This window comes from Fukomys damarensis, unplaced genomic scaffold, assembly GCF_012274545.1.
Source record: "Fukomys damarensis isolate Sample0158 unplaced genomic scaffold, DMR_v1.0_HiC HiC_scaffold_33, whole genome shotgun sequence".
Classification (NCBI taxonomy): Eukaryota; Metazoa; Chordata; class Mammalia; order Rodentia; family Bathyergidae; genus Fukomys; species Fukomys damarensis.
In genome coordinates this window covers 41,480,684-41,501,351 of record NW_022900945.1, presented here as the reverse complement: position 1 = coordinate 41,501,351, position 20,668 = coordinate 41,480,684, and the positions used below count along the sequence as shown (strand labels likewise).

Sequence of the window (20,668 nt, the reverse complement as noted above, 5' to 3'; positions counted from 1 at the left end):
TTATTGGGGCTCGAGCACAGCATGACACTTGAAGGCATGCGGACAGGGCGTCAGGGCCTGGCCTAGGCATGCCTCAGACACACACGAGAGGACAGCTTTAGGAAAGGACTGACCAACAGCAGAGAGGGGTCAGGAGGGAAGGAGTGAGGGCCGAGGGAGGGGCAGAGGCCAAGGCTGAAGGGGTCACCTGGCCTCCACTATTGCACACATTCTCTGGCCACTGGCCAGGAAGTACAGTATTGCAACTGGTCTCCTCTCGCCCGAGGCATCCCCTTCTCAGACCCCTGAGCCAGATGGGCAGACAGATCCCTTCCCTGCCCATCTGCCCAGCAGCATCTTTGAAAACAAACAGACGAAGGAGACAGAACAAAAATATTAAAAAATAAAAACAATAAAATATGCCCCTCCATAAAGGACATAGATAGGAGTGATACAAGGAGTGGAACAGTCTGCAGAGGAGCCTCTGGAGGTCCCCCATGACTTGGATATGGGTAGGAGGTAGAACCCCAATCTGGGGTGGGATTGGGTGAGTGGAGCAGTGTCCCTAGGTCGGGGGAGGTCAGTCTGTCCTTCAACAGACTTCAACAGGCCACTTCCTAACAGGAGAAACGTGTCTGAGAGAGTAGCCTGGGACCACCCAGCTGGTCGGGCAGTTCCCAGGTGGACTTTTCCCGGGACATTCCACACAGTCAGAAGAAACAAGGAATCTGTGAGGGGGAAGGAAACTTGGGGTAGGGAGAGAGCTAGGGGAGACATGGGCTAACAAACATGACAGACCACCAATTGCACGTGCACTACACACAAGGGTATAGTATGTATGAATATAGATACTATATGTGCATATATATCTCTTCAATGTACAATAGAGCAAAACATCAGACCCAGACAGCTCTGGGCCCCGCGGGTCACATGGAGGTTTTCCACCAGTCCTGTGCAAACAAGGATATCTGTGTCTTTCTCAGCGAAAGATTCGTGCTTGGATTCCAGAGTTCCCTAAGCCTCTGGCTTTCTGTCTGTCTGCCTGTCTCTCTCACGTTGGTGCCGCTTTAAGAGAGGGTGAGGACTTCAGCCTGGGCATAGTTGGACGAGAGGGCGTCTTGGCAGGTCTCTGTGTTTAAAGAGCACAGGTGTGAGACACTGGGACGCACGCTTTCGGCTCAACATTGCCTTCTGGGGGGCAAGGAGTTCAGCAAAAGAAAGGGAGAAACAAAGAACAAGATATTAGAAGGAAGCCAGCCACTGACCCACAGGCTGTGGGGTGAGGAGCAGGCCAGGAGCAGAGCTAGAAGGCACAGGGAACCCAGGGCTAAGAGGCCAGGAAGAACAAGGGTGGGTCAGGGAATGGGTGAGCCCTTCATCACCCATCTGCCAACCCAGCTTTGGGCTAATGGGGCTCAGGTGATGTTGCAGCTCATCTCTATACCTGCTCAAGTAACCACTAGCTCTGGGAACTACCACCTCCCAAGTCTTCAGAGCTCCAGTGCAGTGAGAGAGGGCCATAGTCTGCCGCCGAGCAGGGAAGTGGTGAGGAAAGTTCCTGTAGCTCATGGACCATCACCCCAGCTACTGCCTGCTAAACTTGAGCTCTCCTCCCAAAATCTCCAACTGCCCTTACCACCCTGGACTACCCTACTGTCCCAAAGCACTGGTCAAGAAGGTAGAAACTATAGAGCCACGTCCTACCCAGCCCCATTCTCAATGTGACACAAACAGGCCCTGCAGATGGAAGGCATGCAGCCTCAGGTAAAAGAGAATGTTCCGGAGAAGAGGACTGTCAAGTGGCATTTCACCAAGAGATTCAACCCCTCAGAGAGCTCTTGCCAGCCCCTCACCTTCAACCTGAAACACCTGGGGCTTGGTCCTTTCTTCCCCTGCTTCCTAGCAGCAGCAGGGCAGCCAGCGAGGTTAGGCCAACAGCACAGGTAAGAAATTCAGCCTCCCCATGAAGGTTCTATGACAACCCCCACAGCTTTTAGATTTGGCCTCCATACCTCACAGCTTCGGCCCTGGCTGTCGTCCTCTGGGGAAAGAGTGTTCTTAGCTTAGAACGACAATTTCCATCTCCTTAAGACTGTAGGCCCCAGCTATCCTTTAAACACTGCCCCTTGGCCCATAGTATTCTTGAAGGAAGTCAGAGAAGCCAATTTGAGGACAAGCAAAGGGAGCTGTGGTCTTCCCAAGTACTCCTAATAGTGACCTGTCTGTGTAATTTGAGTAATATCCAGCCACTGGTTCCCCCCGCCCCTTGCTAGAGAAAAGGGAGTGCCACTGGACTTCCTAGAGGCCACTAGATCCTAGGGCACACGGGTAGGAAGTCCTGGGATACCACAGGATCTTGGCCAGGGTGATAGGGAACAGGTAAGGCATTCTGAGAGGACAGAATGGCCTCTGGTAGATTTTTTTTTTTTTTCCAATACTGGAGATTGAACCTAGGGCCTCCCACATGCTATATCTCCAGCCCCTTTTCATTTTTAAAGATATGGTCTCACTAAGTCACCCAGACTGGACTTGAACTTTTAATTCTCCTGTCTCAGCCTCCAAAGTAGATGGGATTACAGGCATGTATGCTGCTATGCCTGGACTTAGGTGGCTTTTTCAGTGGCTTCCACGGTCTCCACATCCTTGGGGGCCTCTGAGAGTTGGGGCCTTCCTCAAAACCTTATTTTAGAACCTACTTATATGACCCAACAGGAGTACGATAGGGGCGTTAGAAGGTGACACTGGTCAGGGCAAAGGAGGTCCTGCTCTCCCAGGTGCCCTGTGAAGGGCAGCCCCAACCCACAGGTGCCTCCTAGAGCTGAGAGCTAGGTTCTCCTCCTCCCCTCCAGGCTGAGTAGTCACTTTCCCTCTCAGGACACTCACTGCTACTCCTCTCAGAAGCCTGGGGGCTGAGGCTCTCTATGCCTGGTACAGACTGGAAAGAGGCTAAGAGCTCTGTATGGGTTGCTTCCCTGCTTTGTGGGAAGAAGGTAAGGCCCAGCTGCAGAGAAAGGTTTCTAAAAACTGAAATACTGGGTAAGTCCAAGTCCAATCCAAGGAAAAGCGAATTACACTCTCAGAGTGTGGGTGGAAGAAAGCCTTCTCTCAAGAAGGGATGCCCAAGGCCTGGGGGTGGGGGCTGAAGCACAGACAGGCCTGGAGTAGTCCAGGGCTCTAGAAATGGTGGGACTCACCCTTTCCTGGAGCCCCGGGAAGGCCCAGAGGACCTGGACCGGGGCTGGGGGCGGGCCCCATGCACAGCTCTGCCACCATCTGGGCCTTGTCTCTCCCCTGTGAAGACAGAGTTGGGAGGGCTTATGGGAGCCCCTCCCCCAGACATTAGGGGCTCCAGCCTGGCACTTCTGCATCATGTCGCCCAGGGACATCTGTGCCCCCAAGAACATGCCCATCCCTGTAGGAGGGAAGAGGGGAGGAGGCGGTGGGTGCTGTGGAAACCTGGGTTCCTGACAGTTTGAGGGCTGCCACAAAAATAGCCACCTCAGCTCCCTGAACCACAGTGGCAAGTCAGCAGAGACTATAGCTGTGGTGCCCCTGCTAGTTGAACACCTAGCTTGTCATCTCCAGTTAGGCCCCATCCAGATCCCCCTGCGCTCGGAGCCCTGTGGAGCGGGGTTGACCATGCTGTGAGGAAGGTGGGCTCTCAGGCTCCACTTCAAGGGGCGGGTGTGCCAGCGTCTTCATCCTCCCCACAGGCTGTCCCATCCCTCCACCTAAAGGGGCCCATTCCCTTCTGAAGGGTGGTCACACGGATGCCCCTGTATCATCTCGTCTCAGTTCTTATGGGTCGATTGACTCCAAGAGGAAGTGGCAGGCAGGCCTCACAGACCCGTGAGGCTGGAGGATCCAGTGGGATACCTACTGAGCAGACCTCTCTGGCAGGGACATCCTGTGACTGCTCAGGGCTGATGGGGGCACCAAAATGACAATGCTCCTGGCACCTTCCACCACACCTTAACTCCAGGAAACTTGATCTTTTTGTCCAGGTCGCCTTTTGGTGTGGCCCCCAGATTAACTAGCCTCCTGCCAGGACCCTAAAAGCTGTCTTGCGACTATCTTTGCCACCCTGGAGAAAGAAAACATGGACCTTCCTTAGTCACTCCCGTTACAAAGTTGCATAATCTGACTCTAAAAATTGCCAGGCGTACAGCTCTGCTGTCAGGTCTAATTCCCATCAGGTGAAACAGGAAATGCCTCGGCTGAGGCCTTGGCTCCTGGGTCTGGGTGGAGGAGGGCCTGCGGGGGGAGGGCTGGCTGGCACGTGTGGGCCTCCCTGGGAGCAGCAGGAGCAGGTGCGGGCAGGGTGGTTCTGTCTCCTCACTTCCCCTCACTTGTCCCTGTGCAAGGTGTACCCCTGTAAACCCAATGACTCACAGACCTGTTGTGCTCCTGGGCTCGTTAGGTAAATGAATACACTTAATTATAGAAATTAGATGAGTCTCCGGTTCTGGCAGGAATACAGAATGCAGAAGCTGGGTGGGAGTGGCAGGTGACTCAGAGGCAGGGCTGGGAGTCTGAGGGAGCTTGAAAGGGAGGAACCCTCGCGCGGAAGCAGAGGAAGCCGTGTGAGAGAGATGCTGCAGCGCAGGTCACAGATAGGAGGCTGGGCACCGCCAAAGCGTGTCACCCGCTCAATTTGGGCACAGGTATCCAGAGAGGAGGGCCTCTTGCGCCTTGCCAGCCATCCAAGGCCTACACCAAGCTTGGGGCTTTAACTCCAGGAGCTCCCACCTGAGCCCAGGCTGGAAGTGGAAAACGTCAGGTCCCTTCTCCCAGGGCAGCACTGCCTGTGGACACTGCTTTTTTGAGGAGCCAAAGCCCCCTTATGCCAGCAGAGATGCCCCATGCAACAGCCTTGTTCCTCACTGGTCTTGTACAATGGAGAGACAGACAGACAGACAGACAGGCTGTTTGGTTACTGGTTAATGGCCACTAGGAATGGAAATGCATTTGCTGAGATTAAAAATGTTAACATAGGCGTGTCTCCCCAGCAAGCGTGACAGGTCCCAGGTGCATGGTGCACCGCTCCTGGCCCTCAGGATCCTGAGGGAAGGCAGGGCATGGGTGTGCCAGCACCTATGGCTCAGAAGACACTGAGGGTGAGGGGAGGGGTAGGAGCCCTGGGAGTAATCCCTCCTCTCTGCTGAACATGAGGAGCGCGCAGCTCTCCTCCAGCTTGACCCTTGTCTTCCTCCCTTTGCTCCCCAGGCCCCACGAGGGAAGGGGGCTGGGAGGGCAGTGATGTGCCTGCTTGTGTGTGTCCCTATGCCCAGAGGGAAGGGAAGCCAGGGGTGTGGCTAAGGGGCTGAGGGGCCAGGTGGGGGGCTGGTGAGCGGGTGGAAGGGATGGGACAGCAGGAGCTTTCTCGGAGAATAGGGTGAGCTGTACCGCGATGCCAGTGGAGACAGCCCCAGACTGGTTCCAGCCGCTCCGGCTATGTTGTTTAGACTCCGGGACTTTGCACAGCCTTGGTGAAGAAAAGGCACATGGGTCAGAGGGGCACAGCTCCTCATCAGGGCAGCTCCATGGAATCCATGCTCCAAGGTGGCCCTGGGCTAGGCCAGATGGGTCTGTCCCTCCTGGGAGAGGATCTGACTCTCCCAGGCCTTTGTGTCTCTGGATTCCTGAGGACAGGCTCCAGGGCCCTACACCTAGCTGACTTTTATTTTCTCCTATCTCCAGATAAGTTCCCTTCAAACTCCTGATAACCCAGCTGCACAAAGACCCTGCAGCCTCCAGCAACCACCTTCTCTACCCCGATGAGCACCTGCCACATTCATCCAGGGAGCTGACACTGACACCTCGGCAGCTACAGGCCAATGGTGGGTCTGTGTGAAGGGCCAGAGGAGGCCCAGATCCACTCACTCCTGGCCCTAAATGTAGCTTAGTTCAGAGAGGTGCAGCATGGTACCTCATGGGGAAAGTTGAGTGCACACTGGGAGTTTGGCGATGTTAATTGCCATGCTCGCTTAGCAGGGCCTGTCTCCCAGCAACCCACCTGTTCCTATTCGAAGGTCACTCTAATTGGCTGAGCTACATGCTTGTTGCCAAGAAGCAATGTGGAGGCATCTTGAAAATAGAGCATCTGGGCCCCACAGGCACCCCAGAGAAATAGGGTGGGGGGACATAGGCTTCCCTACCCCCTGCATGTGTACATGTACCCCTTTTTGTAGGCACAGCTGTCTCCAGTAACCCAGGCCCCTCCTTACTTGCCCCTCACAGTCTCTTCCACATTTCTGCTTCCATTGCGCTCCTCACAGCACAGGGAGGGAAACAAAGGGGTTTGACACTCCGCTGTCCACTGTCTCTCTGCTCAAGGACACCAGGGTGATGGGTGCACGAGCTCTGAGAACACTCCATCTGCAACCATTCAGCTAAGGCCGGCTGGGCCATTTCCTTCCAGGTGGCAGGCACTGCTGCGACTTCTGCCACCCAAGACACGGCCTCAGGGCCTGACAGTCAGGGTGGCTTGAGGATTGTGTGAGAGCGGTGGTGCTGAGAAGGAAGGGTCTAGGAAGGTACCCCAGAGGCCTGCCTGGGTGGGGCAGATGGTACATGTTTAGGCAGCCAAAGGCACCACAGGCTATCTTTGCAGTAGCCACTGCCCTGTCCTATAATCCAGTATAAGTGTGCAGTTTGGGGGATAATGGGAAGTCAGGAGTGGAAAATCAGACTGGCTACGAAGTGGCCAAACAACTTGGGCAGAAGCTTTATTTGTTGGGGAGTCCTGGAACTTGGTAAATTTTTAGGGAGCTTAGGTCACAGGGACAGAGAAAATAAAAAGTGACAGGAAACTGGGCAGGAGTAGTGTGTGGTCTTAGCCACCACTGGCCCTCACCTACTCCTGATCACTTCTGTTCCCCTCTCCCAGGGCAGGAATCCCTAACACCACAGCCCTACTTCCATCCTGCTCTGCCCATGGGCTTGCAGCCTGGTGATGGCATTCTAGCCTTCAGGGATAGGCAGGGAACGAGCTGTTCCTGTTAACTCTCCAAATCCATCAGAACATTCCTCAGATGGGACCTGTTGCCCATTTACCCCAGCCCCTGGTCCCCTCTGGCTCTCCTCTGAGAAGACTCACACCCAAGTGTTTGCAGATCTGGGTCAGCCCACCCTGGATCCAGGCTCCACATGAAGGATGAGAGGAACAGGGCCCATGTGGGGCTCTCTGAAGGCCTGGCATCGGCTCCTGACAGCTGTGGGAATCTCTGGGGACAACTTGGAAAAGCTTTAGCTAAGTTCAAGGGAGTCCTGAGAAAAGGCTGGCAGGGACCTGTGGCCTGGGCCTGAAGGCAGAGGCAAGACCCAGAGGCAGAGGAGGTACTAAAAATGGGGAGGAGAAGCTAAGTCCCTGACCCAGTGTCCCCTCAATCCTCTAGCACTATTTTTCTGGGGAGGATTCTGTGGAATCTTTGGGATACTGAAGGCCTTTCTGATTCAGAGACTGAAAGGCCAGGGTGTTTGTCTTAAAAGTGGGGACGCATCCAAGGCAGAGGAGATGGTGGCCATGGGCTCAGGGGAGGGGGGACCTCAAGTTCTGTGGGGGGGGGCTGGAGAGACTCTGCTCTCTGGGGGCCCCCCACTTGCCCAGCCCGGGAAGCCATACCTTTCCGGACACTGCCATCCGCACAGGCATAGTCCCCAGCACTGAGCAGGAAACAGGCAGCCGCCTTCTTGTTTCTGTCTCTTGTGCCAGAGCGTCGCAAGGCCCGGCGCTCCTCAGGGGTGGGGGCAGAGGCCAGGGGCTGGGTGAGTCCAGCTCCCTCCTCATCAGACAGCACCACATTGGCCTCTCCATTCTGCTTAGAGTCTGAAGGGAGCAGACAGAAAGGAGGCTGAGAGGGGCTGCCTCTGGGCCCCCTTGAGGTCATCTGAGGGCTCTCAGATCCCAGTCCCAGCGTATTATTTCCCTACCCGGAGGAAGCTCCTAGTATCACTGGGAGGGAAATGATACTGGAGGCCAGGGCCAAGGACTGGACGCTGTGTTGTCTGAAGATGGCTTCCCTCCCGGCCTCAGCCTAGTCTTCCCTGGGCGGTGGGGCATAACACAGATACCCTACAACAGGATCCCCTAGCTCTGCCTTCTGAGGCTGCCACATGAGATCAGCCCAGGCTGGCAGCAGACTCTGCTTCCTCCTTGGGTCTGGCTCAGGTTGGCCTTTCGATGAGTTTGCATTCCTGTGGAGAATTTCCTGGCTGGCTGGGTGTGAGGAGGGGTGGCACCATGAGAGTTGAACCTACACAGTGGTGTCCACCACTCTCTCCCTCTACCACTTACATGAGTTATTCTTATTCACAGGCACCTAGGCTCGAGGCCAGTGCCCAGACTCGAGCCCTCTGCTTGCTGGGCTCTCCTGCATCTGGAGAGGACTCTTTGCAGAAGAAGCTGTAATTCCTCTCCACTGCTGTGGCTCTGGGTCCAGCCCCTTGCCTTGGTCAGGCAGCACAGGAGACCTGGACAAGAGGGGCTACCCAGTCTGAAGACAGTGGCCTGGGCACTGCCACACAAGCCCTTACAGTGGCATAGCACTCAGAGCAGGCAAACAGGCATGGCTGACAAGACAAGCTAAGGACCGCTACATTTGGACAGAAGGATTCTGAGTCCTGAACAAGCCTCAGAGGACAACTGAAATCCCCCAGGAGACGTATGTTCAGGCACAGGAAGGGGCACCACTGCTGTAGGGAGAAGAGAACACCCTGAGGGGTGCTGTTCTATCCAGTCTTCTATCAAGGAAGACCAAGACCTCTGAAGACCCCAGGAGTGGGGGGCCCAGGTATGCACAGTGGGCACATGCCAAAGTGCCAGAAATGAGTGCTCTGACTTGGCTTCCTCCCCTGGAGAACTAGTCCCACTTTGTCTTGCCTCAATTTCCCAGCCCGTCCAGCCCTGGCATCTGCCAGTCCTCCATTCCAGGCATCCCACCCTCCCCTGGAGCCCATCCCGTCCTAACAGCCTGCCCTCTGGCCTAGCTCTGCACTGCTGGGCATGAGGCCACCCTCCCTAACTGTCTCCTGACCCAGGTGGAGTATGCTTTTCTGGGCTGGCCTCTCCAGTCCCCAAAGGACAGAACTTGATGCCCAAGTCCCCCTTCCAGCATGTGGGCACCCGTCTCTCCCACTCCCAGCCCCCACCCTCGGCCCCCTTCCATCTCATGTCAAACCCTGAGCCCAGGACTCAATCTAGCTTGTGCTGAACAGAAGGCAGCCTCCCACTGCTGTTACGTTATCGCATTTTTTTAGGCCAAGAGACACCAGACTCAAACGTTGGGAAAGAAGTGATTCATGTGTTGATGCACCGTGGAAGAACAGCTGCCCTGCTCTCTGGCTACCAATGACAGCATCTGACATTAGCAAAGCAGTTGTAGCTTCTCCAAGTGCTTTCATATCCATCATTCGTTTGGGTCTCATCAGCATCTTGGGGATACAGTGTTGATAATCATTCCCACTTTACAGGTGAGAAATTCATGCCCAGAGAAGGTGAGGGACTGGCCTCAGGGCACACAGCACAAGGCCAAGAGGGAACAGAAACTAAAGATTCTATCTCACAGCCCCATGCACTGCCCATCGCAGCTTACACTGCACAGAAGACTCACTATAGACCATGAATGTCAGAGAATAGAGAAATCCAACCTTTGCTATTTTGCCCTCACGAAAGCACATCTATATTTTAGGAAGCCAGAACACTAAAGCACAGCCCTAGGTACCAAGGGTTGAGGTTCAACTGGGAATCCCTCAGCCACTGTGGGAATGGGCTGTCCTCCTTCCCAAGCCCTACTCACCTGCCCGTTTCCTCTCAACCATACCCTCTTCCCGGGCAGGGGGGCTGGTATCACTGTAGGTGCTGTCCCGGGGAGAGGTCTCCTCAGACTTGCAGTACAGGGGTGACTCGAGCTGGGCTGGCCGAGGCACGTGCTTCTTCCGTTTCTTGGGCAGCTTCTGCTTGGCCATGGCCAGGGAGTAGTACATGCCGAAGTTGTTGACAATGACCGGCACGGGCATGGCGATGGTGAGCACGCCGGCCAGCGCACACAGCGCCCCCACTAGCATGCCCGACCACGTCTTGGGGTACATGTCCCCGTAGCCAAGCGTCGTCATGGTGACCACGGCCCACCAGAAGCCGATGGGGATATTCTTGAAGTCGGTGTGGTCATTGCCCCGTGGGTCGGAGGGCCTGGCACCGATGCGCTCAGCGTAGTAGATCATGGTGGCGAAGATCAGCACGCCTAGGGCCAGGAAGATGATGAGCAGCAGGAACTCGTTGGTGCTGGCGCGCAGGGTGTGACCCAGCACCCGCAGCCCCACAAAGTGGCGCGTGAGCTTGAAGATGCGCAGGATACGAACAAAGCGCACCACGCGCAGGAAGCCTAGCACGTCGCGGGCCGCCTTGGAGGACAGGCCGCTCAGCCCGACCTCCAGGTAGAAGGGCAGGATAGCCACGAAGTCAATGATGTTGAGCAGGTTCTTGACAAAGTCCAGGGTGTCGGGGCAGCACACGATGCGCACCAAGAATTCCAGTGTGAACCACAGCACACACACACCCTCGATGTAGGTCAGAATGGGTTCTGTCTCCACCTCCCGCCGGAAGCGCACGCTGGTGATGTTCCCCACCCGGTGGATCTCTGTCACGTTTCGGTCAATGTTGAAGGCCTCATGGGTCTCCAGGCAGAAGGTGGTGATGGAAACCAGGATGAAGAAGAGAGAGGCAAAGGCCACTACCTGTGAGTGGAGAGGAGCAGAGAACAGCTGTTAAGTCGGGATAGACGGACTCTGCTGGGGCTAGGGCGCTGTGCTCATGGAGTGGGCACACAGGCTGCAGGCAGTCCATGAGATGAAAGGTAGGATTCAGACAGATTCTGGGGCTGGAATTCTTTCCTCAGGAGGTCTTTGTCCCCCTGCTTAGGTGTCCTGGGATAATACTAATTGTTGTCATGGTTCACAGAAGAGACTGCACTTGGCAGGAAGCAACAAGTCAGGAAATGCAGCTGCCTGGCCCTGCCTGAGCTCTGCCTGCTCTGACCCATTGTGCTTTAAGGGTTCTCTAACTGTAGAGTTATACAAGCCAGCTGCAAACCTCCCTCCACTGTGATTCTCATTAAGGGGGTCTGGTGCAGGGCCTGCAACGCGGCTTTGTTCACAAGCTCTCAGGGGAAGCTTTGTCCACAGAACCTGGCAGGAGCGACTAGGCTTTATGGTAGGGCTCCTTGAAGTCAGGTTCTGAACCAAAAGCATCAGGTCCCTAGAAACTGGTTCTAAATGCAAATTTCAGTCCCCACTCAAACCTAACGAGTGAGAAATGTTATGGGTACAGCGTCCAGAAATCTTGATAAGCTTTCCGGTTAATCCTGATGTACACTAAAGTTTGAGGCCCATTGCTTTTAGGGATGCTCAGAGGTGGGGGCCAGCAAGGAATGACCCTGGATCGCCACTGGCTATGCCTATTAACCCCAACTCCAGTCCCGAGCCACCTCAAGCCAGCCTCAGTCCCTCTCTCCTGCCTCTAATCTCAGGGCATCCTTGCTGACTAACTACACATAGTGAGAAAGTCCCTGAAAGAATACAACATGGACCATGGCAGGAGATAGTTGTCTGCCCAGAACAACCAAGCTTCTTCTTTCCACAAACTGGTATTTCCTGGGACAACAGGCTCCAAAGAATGATGAACTGTACCCATTAGGATCACAGTGGCAGAAGATGCTTCTGACAGCTGCTGGGATCTCAGCTAGAATGATGACAGCAGCAGTCTGCAGAAAATGGTGAGGCTTAAGTGTCCAATCATTATGAATGGAGATGAAATACGTGTGTAACAATGTCAATTATGGAGCCTTCATTCATGCCAGGCCATCCAGCACCGTCAGCGTGCCTGTTGCTGGGGTCCAGACTCTGTCTCTTGCTGCTGCCTGTCCAGCTGAGTGGGTGGGCTGGGCTTCCTCCTGGAGCAGAGTGCTGAGCCCGAATAATGATGAGGGAGACTTATTGCCCCATGCTTGTTCAGCAGCCAAAGACTGTTCTGCCCCAATTTACACCTGGTCGTGGACTTGCCCAGTCCAATGAGGACTCAGACTTACCTTTCAGAGAGGTTTTTGCACCAGGGGAGTCTATACTGGCAGGGAAATGTGGAACCACCTGTTTTTTGGACTGCAAAACACCCATGCAGAACACAGGTTGCAGGGATATAAAACGTAAGCCATACCTCCAGGGCTTCTGGAACAGGAGTGAGTTTTAGGAAGGAACTTGGGCCATGGACACTTGTTGGCTGCCTATTCTGTGCCTGGAACTGTAAGGTACTCTATGTGCCACTGGTTTCAACCTCCCAGGGACTTGGGAGACAAGCTTCATCATCCCATTTTATGAAGGAGGAACTGAGTGAGAATCAGAAAGGTTAGTTATCCCAGGTCTCACATCTAGAAGAGAGAAAACTAGATTTGAACTGCTAAGTGTTTAACTTGAGAGTCTGTACCTTCCCTTCAGACTATCCTGTCTTCACAACCCCGAGTAGGATCAATGCTCAGACAGGAATGCCAGCTCTGAATTATTAAGCCTGTTCTCATTCAGCTCCCAATCCTATTTTAATCCAAGGGGATGTGTCTCCTTAGGGCTTAGGACAAATCTCCTATCACACAGGACGATGTACCTCAACTTATACTTTAGCTTGGATGGACTGATCAGAAATAGCATGAAAAGAAAAGGCTGGAGACAGAGGTGGCCATTTACCCTGCTTTGCACTTTTTTCTGGAGCTTTCCCTATCTGCTTTTCCTGGGAAAGGTAAGTTTCAAGTGCCTTTGTTGGCCTCATTTTCCCTCCCTTGAGAAATGGGTTGCCCAGACATTGCAGGCTAATGTGGGCTTTCCATGACCATCATTGAGAGCTGGTAAAAGCACCTGCCTGTGGCAGCCATGGTGGTGTTGCAACTCCAGGGACCTGGCTCCCCTCCTTAAGTAGAGAAGCACAGGGGGCTGGAGTAAGGGGGAGGTACAGCACCTCCCAGCTCTACCAGGAAGCATGAAAAGCTGAGACCTCTCTCTCTCTCTCCTCTCTCTCTCTCTGAGGACAGTTAGCCAAGAGAGCTGGCCCACCAGGGAGCCCAAGCATGAGATTAATTAGTGATTTGGAAAAACAAGTTCAGGAAGAGCTGCCAAGGGGCTAAGCACAGGGAGCAGAGAGGGAGGGAAGATGGCATGGCCTGGGCTACTCAACCCCAGAGACAAGGCACCTGCTTCCATCCCCAGCTGCTCACCACTAGCTCCTCCTGTAGCAGACAAAGTCACCCTTCAGGCCCAGGATACAAAACCCCTCCCAGGTTAGGAAACAACCCCTCACTAATGCTGTCTTCCCTCGCTTCTGCTTTTTTCCCCCTAAATACAGAACTGTCCTATGTGTGACTCCAAGGTTACAAGTTCCACTTGGAGGCCCAGATGATTCCTCTCTCTAAATTATTCTCCAAGCTTGATTACGTCCTAAGAGGTGGATCTGCTTGATTCTGGCACGGATGGGACTGGGAGACATTGGTGCTGCTTTTTTTCCCAACTTCTTGGATTGAGGGCTTCCTAGAACCAAAGCGGACCTGGGAGGAGTTGGCTGCAGAGACTTCACCTGGCAAGGGGACAGGGCCTCAAGCTCCAGATTTCTGCTCAGTACTATGGGGCCATCCTGTACACCTGGCAGTGTCCAAGCCCCCGGGCCGCCAGACTGAGGGCAGAGGAGAGCTGGGGGAGCCTCGGGCTGAAAGACTCGCTGGGACAGACTGCCTGGGTTGCACATCCTGACCCTGCCACTCAACCAGGTAAGCAGTACTGTAAGAGGAGACAGCACTAGTACATACCTTACACTGTCACTACAGGATTAAATGAGCTTCTACACAGCAAATGCTCAATAAAATAGTGGCAGTGCTTCGGTGTGGAAGCCTGAGGGGGCTCCTGTACACAGCTTCCAAAGGCAAAATATCACAGAATTCTGCCTTTTCTGAAGTAGAAAGGACTCAGAAGGTCATCTGACTCAACTCTTTTCTGCTTTTACAGATGAAGAAACCGAGGCCTGGAAGAAGCGATTTGCCCTGATTTTTACAGCTGAAGCTGTCGGTTCTTTGCACTGCCTGAAGACACAGGTCACAGGTTCTGCAACTGCCCAAGCAGAAAACTGCTGGTGTGAACTGGCTCCGCCTGAAGCAGAGCAGGAGGAGGAGGAAACAGGGTCCCAGTACCCTGGACGGAGGACACAGCTTCCTGCTGGTGCTGTGTTATATAGGGACTCGCCTGTCTCCAAAGGCCCAGGTGTTTCAGCTAGTGGGTCAGACCCATTGCCAGCTGCCTCCCCGACCTGCCCTAAGACCATTCTGGTGGAAATGTCAGGTCATATACTTACTTATGGGTTCAATTTGGCCCTCTCTACCAGACTTTTCATGCATTTCTTAACCTCTCCTAGCCTCCTTAGGATCTTCATTTAGAAAATGGAAAACTACGAGCTTACTATGTACCAGAAACTAAAACCTCTATCTCTTGGACTTTACATTTTAGTGAAGGAAAACTCTTCACAAATAAGTAAAATACATAGCATGTCAGGTGGCATAAGTGTTATAGAGAAAAAAAAGGAGAGACAAGGTATGAAGGTAAAAGGACTACTTCAAATAGGGTGATCAGGTTAGCCCTCAATGACAACAGGAATAGGCAGTGCAAATGCCCTGAGGCTACAATGCACTCGGTAAGTTAGAGGGCATGAGAGTAGAACCTACCTTCTATGGCTGTTTTTTGGATTAAAAGAAGTGGTACTGTGAAACTCAGAGCCCAGAGTGTCTCAAGAATCTGGCACAGGCTGGACAAGGGGAGAGGTGACAGACACCAATCACTGGGAACTAAACACAATCATTAAGGGCAGGGGAGGAGAGCCCAAAGAAGGAAGGCCAGGGAGACAGATGGACAGATAAACATAAGGAGATTCATGCCCAAAAACCTATATTAAGGACGAAGTGTAGGAGAAGGGAAAATTGAGAACACAGCCAAAGACACTAGCAGAGGAAGATCTGTGGGCTTGGGGGAGGGGCTGAGCTTCCCAGGGAGGGAAGTGAGATCCTAGTGCCTGGCAGTGCTGGAGAGGTAGTGGAGCAGCAGGAAAGGCAGGGAGGGTGTTCTGCCATGGGAGGTAACCCTGAGCTGTCCTGGGTGTCCAGGAGGCCTGCACAAAGGCCCAACCCAGGCTGAAGGATGGCTGCTCCATCCTCTCAGACCTCCCTTAGGAGCAAGTCCGGCCCTGGCCCCCACTTAGGCTGGACCAGGACCCTCTGGCTTGTGTCTAGTTAGCTTCAATGTCTGCCCTCTGTCAAGTCACACTGGTCGTCTTGACACCACCGGGCTGCCAGAAGCCTCCAGTCAGTGGAAAGGAAGTGCTGGTGACTGCCCATCGAGGGCCTGCGTGGTCCTACCTCTGCTGGGACGAGTCTCTCGGCCTGGAAGCTCCCCCCTTTGCCTATCGCTGCTTGGCTTCACACTACCCACATTGAAACTTTATGTATTTATATATTTATTTATAACCTTCCTCCTTCTAAAAAATTATTTAAGGGAGTGAATTCATTATCTTACAAGGCCCACCCAGCTCAACTATTTTCTTGCCAAGCCGCTCCCCATCCCATGTAAGGTAGGACTTATTTACTCCCTCCTTTTTCTTCCTGTATTGAACTTTTACTTTTTATGACTTCTGTTGCACCTCTCATGATTTACTATTATTGTTATTTCTCATCACCTAATTTCCCTGTCCACGTGACCTGGCTCTCCTCAGGAGCAGAGGCCACTTCTGACTCATTTTTAGTATTTCTAGAACCCACCATAGTTCTGTTGTGCAGTGCTCAGTAAATGTTTTCTGAATGACTACTGCTCCCCTCTGGGTTCTGGGGAGCTTGTCAGGAGGAGAGGTCATCAGCCCCACTAACTGGGGCTGAAAGTGATAAAGGTACACCCAGGAATACCTTCAGACACTAGGACCTCTTTGGTGGGCGAGCATATGTCTTGATGAGGCCTCCTCCCAGGGCCTGAGTGTCCACTCCTGGGTCTGAAGAACACCCTATCAGGGGACTGGACCACGGTCATGGCACAGTGGCTGTGTCCAGGAGTGAGGATAACACGAGTTCTCCGGGGCCCAGAACCCAAGATGGCACCGTCCCTGTTAAGGTGAAGGACCCAGGAGGTTCCCTGCTGCCAAGGCCTCGCTGCCTGACTCTGCTCCTGCCTGCTCTTTCCTCCACTTTCCAAAATAGCCCAAGTTTATTTTAATCCCTTCCCCCACTCCACACACCAATCCAAACGCTGACAAACATAAACACCTCATCATCCAGAGACAAGATGTTCAGAGGCAAATGTTGGTCTGTTCGGAAGAGAGACACACAAAACCAAACCCGGAGAAGACTGGGATGCTACCTGAGGCAGGGTCTGCAATGAGGCCACAGCCTTTGGTCTAAGCCCTTCCTTTTCCTCAGAAAAGAAAAGGGCTGCCTGGGGAGGGCTGGCATTGTCCTCCTTCTGGGCTCAGGCTTTTGTCACCCTAGCTCAGAGGGTAAAATGTCAGTGACTGCTGGCCCTCATTCCAAAGCCTGCCGTGACCACCAAGCAGTGGGTCCCTAGACAATGCCAGAGAAGCTGAAGGATCTTCAGAAGGAATAAACCTGTCTCTTTGCTAGAAGGCCTTAGTTTTAGTCCTCTCCCTGGTCCAGGGGAAGCCTAATAATTTACTCCTAACCAAACCTTGATTCTTTTATCCTCATGAAAATCTCACAATGACAAAAGACAAGGTCAGAATCTAGCAATTCTAGAAATGATGAGGGGTAAAAGAAAAGCCAAGAGGGAAAGTAGAGGAGGAAGATCTCCAGTAAGTGCCACCTAGAGCCCTCTAGAAGCCAGAGGCCCTTTCTGGGTGGGAGTCATGGGAGGCAGTAGTAGGAGCACAGACATGGACTCCCCAGGCTTCGATTTGGATCCTAGTTCTATCATCAGTCATGCCACGCAGGCAAGCTTCTCTGTGCCTCAGTTTCCTTATCTGTAAATTGACGTTAATAATCCCTGCTGCGGCTAGGCCAGAGGAGACAGTGGAAGATAGCACAAGCCAAGCACCTGCCACACAGCTCCATGAAGGTAAAATTCCAGCTCCATGTGCCTTCCTGGAGTAGCACAGAGCTTGGGGGTCACCTTCCCCACTTGGAGGGGAAACACTGCAGGAAAATCCAGGCAGAAGTCTTCAGTGCACAGAGAAGAACTATAATTCTTAATAGGGCTGACAGCTCAGTTAAAGCCAGTCAGGCCCCTGAAACCTCTGGGAGACTGGGTTGGCCTGAGGTCATTATCAGGTCTCAGTTTGCTCTTAGAAAAGTAGGGAGAAATAATTATATAGCTGGGTGCTTCCAAAGTTCCACCGGTCCCTCTCAGGCTGTGGAAGTAACTTGGGAAGCCCACACTCTGCTCAAGGCAGTGGGCAGGTAGAGACGAGCCTGCTCCCATCCCTGAATCCAGCTCAGGCCACAGACGCAGAACCTCAGCAGCAGCCAGCCTCAGGGGAAAGAGCAGGGGTGAGCACACCCAGCTGGGGGCCTGACCAGGAGCAGCCTGCTGGCCAGGTCAGTAGCTAGGCACCAGGCTCTCCTCATCTGCTCAGTTCACTTTCCATTTGCATCTGTTTTGCCCATCACAACACACTACTCAAATGACTCAACTGCTCTGTGCGAAGAGACAACCCGTGGCAGAGCACAGATCCTCTGCCCTCATGTGCCCTTCCAGGTGACATCCCAAGCCACTACCCAGAAGTGCCGTAGACCCATTCCGTGTAGTCATGGCTGAAAGGAAAGGTATGCACACAAAAAAGCATGCAAAGGGCTCTCTGGTGGGGAAAGTGCAGCCCCAGAGCCCCTTGTGTGGCACTCAGGCCTTGAGGAGCAACAGAGCTGGTCCTGTGTGATGTCCCCATCTGCTCTTAGGTTTTCTGATGCCATCCACAGGAGGTAGAGAATCTCAGAACCTCCTCCAGGCCAGAGCATGTTTATTACCTCTCCATACTAAAAACAGCCTCCATCAGTGACTAAAGTCTGTGGTAATCACAAGAGCAAGGGGTAGGGAGTCAGGGAGCTCTGGCTTCAATTCAAAGCCCAGGCACTATCTCAATGTGTGATCTCAGGCCAGCTGTTTGGCTGCCCACAGCCTTGGTCTGTTTAATGGGGGTAACAGCCTTGTTTTAAGTTCAATGGGAAGATTAGAGATTAAAATATGTACAGCAAAGTATTTATACAGGGTACTCAATGAATAGCAGTTATTAATTTTTAAGACCTGTATATTCCCACCAGTGTGTCAGGAAGCAGCCAAGGGCTGGTGTTACCTGAGTTACTTAGTCATAAGCAGGTCATTTGGGACGTGTGCTGGCCGGGGCTGCAGACCGCTACTCCTGTCAGTACTGACAACCTGAAGGCTGGACGCTAGGAGTGGTGTGCTGGCTCTGTTTTTCGTTAAGTGTCTCTGGCAAGACATGTAGTGTGTCTGACTCCTGGTTTCTTCACTGCTTAAATGAGAAAATTAACCCTGCCTTCTCCCAAACTTCAGACCTCAGCTCAAAAGGCCAGCCTGAAGGGAATCACTTCAAAAGGGCAAAGGATCTTGGGTTCCTGGAGGATTTTAAGAGACAAACCAGGCTCTAAACTTAATTAAAGAAGCCCTGGCTGGGCCATCTATGCTAAGTTGATGGTAGTCCTGCGGTACACGTGTTGTTTCTCTTTTAAAACAAAAGATGTTAATGTATGGGTTACTTTTTCTAAACCAAAACCTCAGTATTCCAGTTCGATTGCATTGATGGCACTTTGCAATAAATAAGTGTATTTGGTGTTGAAGTTTAGGCACTTGTCTCTAAAAGGTTCACCACCACTTGCACTATAGGTCCTTGCAATCCCAGAGGGAAGAACCTGAGCATGTGAAAAGTCCCCAGACAGCCCTGAATGCTCAGAAATAGGGCCTATCTTCCTTAACCATCTCCTCTTATCCCTCCTCCCTGGTTTGTCCCCCTTTCCCTTCTCTTTGGAGCTAGGCCTACCTCCTCCCTGCCCAATCTTTAAAAGAGCCTATCTCCTTTAGTACAGACAGCCAAGACCAACACTAGCTGGTTAGTGAACTACATGACAAGCCTATGAAACACACAGCAGACCCAGGCCACGCGCATTACTGTGCTCATGCCTTCTGAGCTAGCTTCAGGGTTGCAAAGAACAAAACCAAAGCAGTGGGAAGCACCTGAAAAAAACTTTTAAATTCTAGTGGCTGCCTACAGCCCCAGCCCAGCATGCCATGGCCCCTAAGACCTCTGTCCCTCTTTTCTTTTCCAGGCAGGAGATGCATCTGCCCAGGTCTGGCATTTATGCCTGCTTAGCACTTCCCTACAGACCCATTCCCCAATCCTCTACCCTCCCTGCATGGGGAAATGGAACTTCTCCTTCCACAACTAGGATGAGGCCCAGTGCAAGGAGTGCTGGGGGTGGGCCAGGCCCTGAGTCTCATCAACATGACAGTTTGGGATGCCAGACATACTGATCAGCATCCAGAGTGAGAAGCAGTCCTCAGTCCCAACAAATCATTTTGCTCTTTCCTCTCTCCTAGACAGACCCTAGCCAGGCTTTAGGCTGTGGTCATGAAATCAAACATCAGCCCCCGGGATTTTTTTTTAGAATCTAAAGCCATCTGTCAGGGTTTACCTGCCCAAGCATAAATGCGCAAGTAACTCCTTGACCACCTCCTCCCACCTATAGGGGTTAAGAGAAACAAAGAAAGTCAGGAAAGGGTAGCCTGGAGGAACCAGATCTTGCCTAAATTAACCTGTCCCCCCTCCCCCCAGTGGGGACAGTAACCTGAACCATGGCTTTCTGAGAAGCCACTTTGTGCTTCAGCAGGAAGAAAAGTGGCAACAAATCTGGCTTCATCACCAGGAAGCCTGTGGCTGGCCACGAGCCACGGAAGCCTAAAAGGCTTAGAGGAGCAGACCCTATCTGTCTCATTCTTCTGTCACCCCAGCTGAGATCAGGCCATCCCAGACGTGCCAAAGACCTGGGACATGACCTGCAACCTAAAGCAAGCACCTCTTCAGCTTGGACCAGAGGCCTGGGTTCTGGTCCAGCTCTGTCTTCCTGAGCTGAGCATGCTGAAGCCTATCAGCCCCTCTCTAAAGCACACAGTTGCTAGCGAAATGAGCTGCGGGCAGAATTTAAATGGAGTAGCATGCCAGGAAGTATCTAGCACAACGCACCCGGTTTGGTTTCCTGCTTCAGTCCAGCAGAAGGCCAAATCCCAGTTCTCCAGGACTGTGGCCCTGAGGAGTGGGGTGCAGCTGAAGATAGAGCTTGAAAGAGCCAAGTTGAGGGCACCCCACTCACGGGGAGGGGGGGAGGATGCGGCAAAGCAGGCAGCTGGGATTGGGTCCAAGTAGTAAGTCAAGTGTGTGCAATCTCCTGATGGGGTGCGTGCTGGGGAGAGGGTGGGAGTGTGTGATTCCCCCGAGGACCCTGGAGGGATTAGGAGGCAGGATCGGCCTGCGGTGGTAAATCAGTCTCATCTGCGCCTCCCTGCACTCTGCCCTTACCCCACCTACTAACACACACATCTCTCAAAAACCCGAGAGGAGGAGGCCAGACTCCTGCCACTCACCCTGGCGGCCCGGGAGGAGTAGGGG

At 53.1% G+C, this 20,668-nt stretch overlaps 1 protein-coding gene across 1 annotated transcript in view; it reads right to left on the bottom strand.

The window, feature by feature from the left end:
- Nucleotides 1–1,012: 1,012 nt before the first annotated feature.
- Nucleotides 1,013–20,668, bottom strand: part of Kcnc4 (potassium voltage-gated channel subfamily C member 4) — a 20,346-nt gene continuing 690 nt past the window's right edge. Inside the window, exons 2-5 of the mRNA XM_010606075.2 lie at nucleotides 20,644–20,665; nucleotides 9,777–10,713; nucleotides 7,604–7,807; nucleotides 1,013–1,108 (exon numbers count right to left, since the gene is read on the bottom strand). Of these exons, the coding sequence (XP_010604377.1) occupies nucleotides 1,047–1,108; nucleotides 7,604–7,807; nucleotides 9,777–10,713; nucleotides 20,644–20,665 (1,225 nt within the window). The 3' untranslated portion in view covers nucleotides 1,013–1,046. The remainder of the gene's footprint in view (nucleotides 1,109–7,603; nucleotides 7,808–9,776; nucleotides 10,714–20,643; nucleotides 20,666–20,668) is intronic.